The 2789-nt window shown below is 37.3% G+C and overlaps 1 protein-coding gene across 2 annotated transcripts; it reads left to right on the top strand.

The window, feature by feature from the left end:
• The first annotated feature begins 290 nt into the window (after window positions 1-290).
• On the top strand, window positions 291-1722 carry LOC121805537 (thioredoxin M4, chloroplastic-like). 2 transcript variants are annotated; one of them, XM_042205434.1, is made up of 2 exons: window positions 291-607; window positions 1251-1722. In XM_042205434.1, exons 1-2 carry the CDS (start codon window positions 415-417, stop codon window positions 1571-1573), a joined length of 516 nt encoding a protein of 171 aa, XP_042061368.1. In that variant the 5' UTR covers window positions 291-414; the 3' UTR covers window positions 1574-1722. The 2 variants fall into 2 exon arrangements, with proteins under 2 accessions (XP_042061368.1, XP_042061369.1); XM_042205435.1 differs by having other exon boundaries at window positions 296-607; window positions 1260-1722.
• The last annotated feature ends 1067 nt before the right edge of the window (window positions 1723-2789 follow it).

Below are 2789 nucleotides of genomic sequence, written 5' to 3'. Positions count from 1 at the left end.
TTTTATTTCTATAGATTTAGCTAAGAGAGTTTTATGGAGTAGTATATTAACTCTAAGCCCAGTTCCCGAACAGAACCAATTTATGAAAGCCCAACTACAAAAACAGGCCCTATTTCTCAAAATAATAATAATAATAATAATAATAATAATAATAATAATAATAGCAATAACAATAACAATAACAATAACAATAACAATAACAATAACAATAACAATAACAATAATAAAGATAATAATAGGAATAGGAATAGGAATAGGAATAGGAATAAAAATAAGAGCGATAATTTTAAAGAGCAAGTATTCCTCCTCATCCATCCATTGGAAATCAAAATATCATTGTTTCTCTCTCCTCCACTTATCTACCACACACAGCACTCGCGCAACACTCATTCTGTGTGATTCTGAGTATTCGCCATGGCCGGAGTCCTAGAAACCCTAATCATACCACGCGCCTCCGCTCTCCCCTCCGCCCCCGTCCGATTTCCCCAGCTGAGGGGTCTCAAGATGCTACGAACTCGCTCCTCCGCAAATCTGAGGACCACTCACAAATTTGCTCCACCTCGCACTAGAATCGTTTGCGAGGCGCAAGACACAGCAGCTCTTGGAGGTCTGTTTTGTTGATTTTATGCACTTAATAGACGAAACAACTTCATTTTTAATTGAATTAGTATCTTGTAAAACTGCAAACACTTCTTTCCCCCTTAGGTTTTAATTCCCCGTGCTTAATTTAGTGTTTCGATGTATTAATTCCAGAATCTGAGCTCAATTTTCCTTTCTCTAATGGTTAAAAGAATTGATTATACTCGAAGAATGTAAAATTAGCAGAATGCAAAAACATTAGCTGGCTCTATTGAAGATTGACAGAGATATATAAAAATAGTGCAGGCTAATCTATTGTTTACAAGCATACATTTAAAAGCTGGGGATATTATAAGGCTGTTGATAATTTCTGCAATTTAGGATATATCCAATTTGAAAGAGGTAGGATTGGAGAAATACTAGTGATGAAGATGAATTTGTTATGCAATTACCCTCTTTAACCTGTTACTACTCGTGTATTGTTTGTATCCATTGGCTTGTTCTACCTAAATGATAAACTCATTGAAGTGTGAACATTTGTTAGATTATTCGTTGCAGTTGTGTTGCACATTGTGGAAATGAATAGGAATTTGTCAAAAAAAGAATCATGTTGTTTTGTTTGGAAATCGAAATCGTCCACCTTATGAAATGGCTTATCATTAGTTTCTTAGAAACTGCAGTGGCTGCTGTTACTGATCCGGACTGGCAATCTAATGTGATCGAATGTGAGTTGCCTGTTCTTGTTGAATTCTGGGCACCGTGGTGTGGGCCATGCCGAATGATTCACCCTGTCATCGACAAACTGGCCAAGGACTATGCTGGGAAGCTCAAATGCTACAAGGTCAACACCGATGATTGCTCATCCATTGCAACACAGTATGGGATCCGGAGTATTCCCACTGTCATAATCTTCAAGAACGGGGAGAAGAAAGAAGCAGTCATCGGTGCTGTTCCAGAATCGACGCTGACAACTTGCATAGAAAAATACTTGTAGAACTGTAAGTGCACATGTATGTATCTCTTCTCAGAATTCAAGCGCTTTCTTTTACTTGCCGAGAATCACTGTAACAAACCTTATGAAAATGATGTATAGTTGATGCAGATTTGAAGCACCATTCATATTTGTATTATTGGCTTCTTAAATCCTCTTGTAGGTGTTTGGGTGATTACCTGTTCTTGCCTTTCAATTCTCATATTAGTATACGTAGACATCTGCTGATGACTTTTAACATTCTATTGATTCCTTTATTTGAGAAGTAACAGTTACATTATGAGGGAAAATTTAAAGAGTAAAGGTTTTGGCTGGTGAAATTATGCAACTGTAGTAAGTGAGCTCCTTGATTCTGCTTCTTGATAATGACTTGGACATTTATCTTGTCGGAGGAAAATAAATATAGTTAAATCGATGCAAAACGAAAGCTAATTAGAGTTGATATAAATTCTATTATACTTGGGATCTTCGCTTAAATCTTTCACGTGATTTAAATTTCAAATAAATAACTTTCATCCATATCAATTCAATAATGCATTTTTAGAGCATCCCCATCCGTGCTCTTGCCAACGAGCACGGATGTGGGCCCGGACCCACTTTTATAGAGCACAACATCCACATTCGTGCTCTTCCGAAAGGACAAGCTCAAGGGTCACATGATTCTATTATTCAATTTAAATAAAAACATTTCTACAAAATTAAAATGCATTAAAAATATCTGAAATACTATTACAAATTATAAAAAAATTAAAAATTACATAATTAAAATCCTAAAATTAAAAAGTACATAATTAAAATCCTAAAAATTAAAAATTACATAATTAAATTCATAAAATTAAAAAAAAACCCACTACTCGTGGCCGAATTTCGCCCAAATGTGTTTGATTAGGTCTTCTTGTAGCTCAATGTGGGCTCGGGTATCGCGCTTTGTGTTCCTTGTTTCGATCCTCTCGCCCACCGTCGTATGCACACCTCGGCGTGGGAGAGACCTCGCGGTTGAGCTTCCGGCTTCATCCTCGTCGTAAAAGCTAGCCGTCATCGGTCCTTCGTCAGCTATAATCATGTTGTGCAAGATAATACACGTGTACATGATATTTTTCACGTACCACAGCCGAGACGGGGCCTTTACAATGTTGAATCAGGCTTGAAGGACCCCAAAAGCTCTTTCGACGTCTTTCCGAGCGGACTCTTGACGCTGCGCAAAAAGAACCCGTCTCGG

Source organism: Salvia splendens, chromosome 5 (assembly GCF_004379255.2).
Source record: "Salvia splendens isolate huo1 chromosome 5, SspV2, whole genome shotgun sequence".
Taxonomy (NCBI): Eukaryota; Viridiplantae; Streptophyta; class Magnoliopsida; order Lamiales; family Lamiaceae; genus Salvia; species Salvia splendens.
Note: the sequence above shows the minus strand (reverse complement) of the source record. Positions and strands in the feature narration are given on the sequence as shown.

What these genes read in the sequence shown, in the direction of transcription:
- LOC121805537 (XM_042205434.1), top strand. Translation starts at nt 415, where the DNA reads ATGGCCGGAGTCCTAGAAACCCTAATCATACCACGCGCCTCCGCTCTC. An exon ending in AGACACAGCAGCTCTTGGAG is followed by an intron (nt 608 to 1,250) that starts GTCTGTTTTGTT and finishes TTAGTTTCTTAG; the next exon opens with AAACTGCAGTGGCTGCTGTT.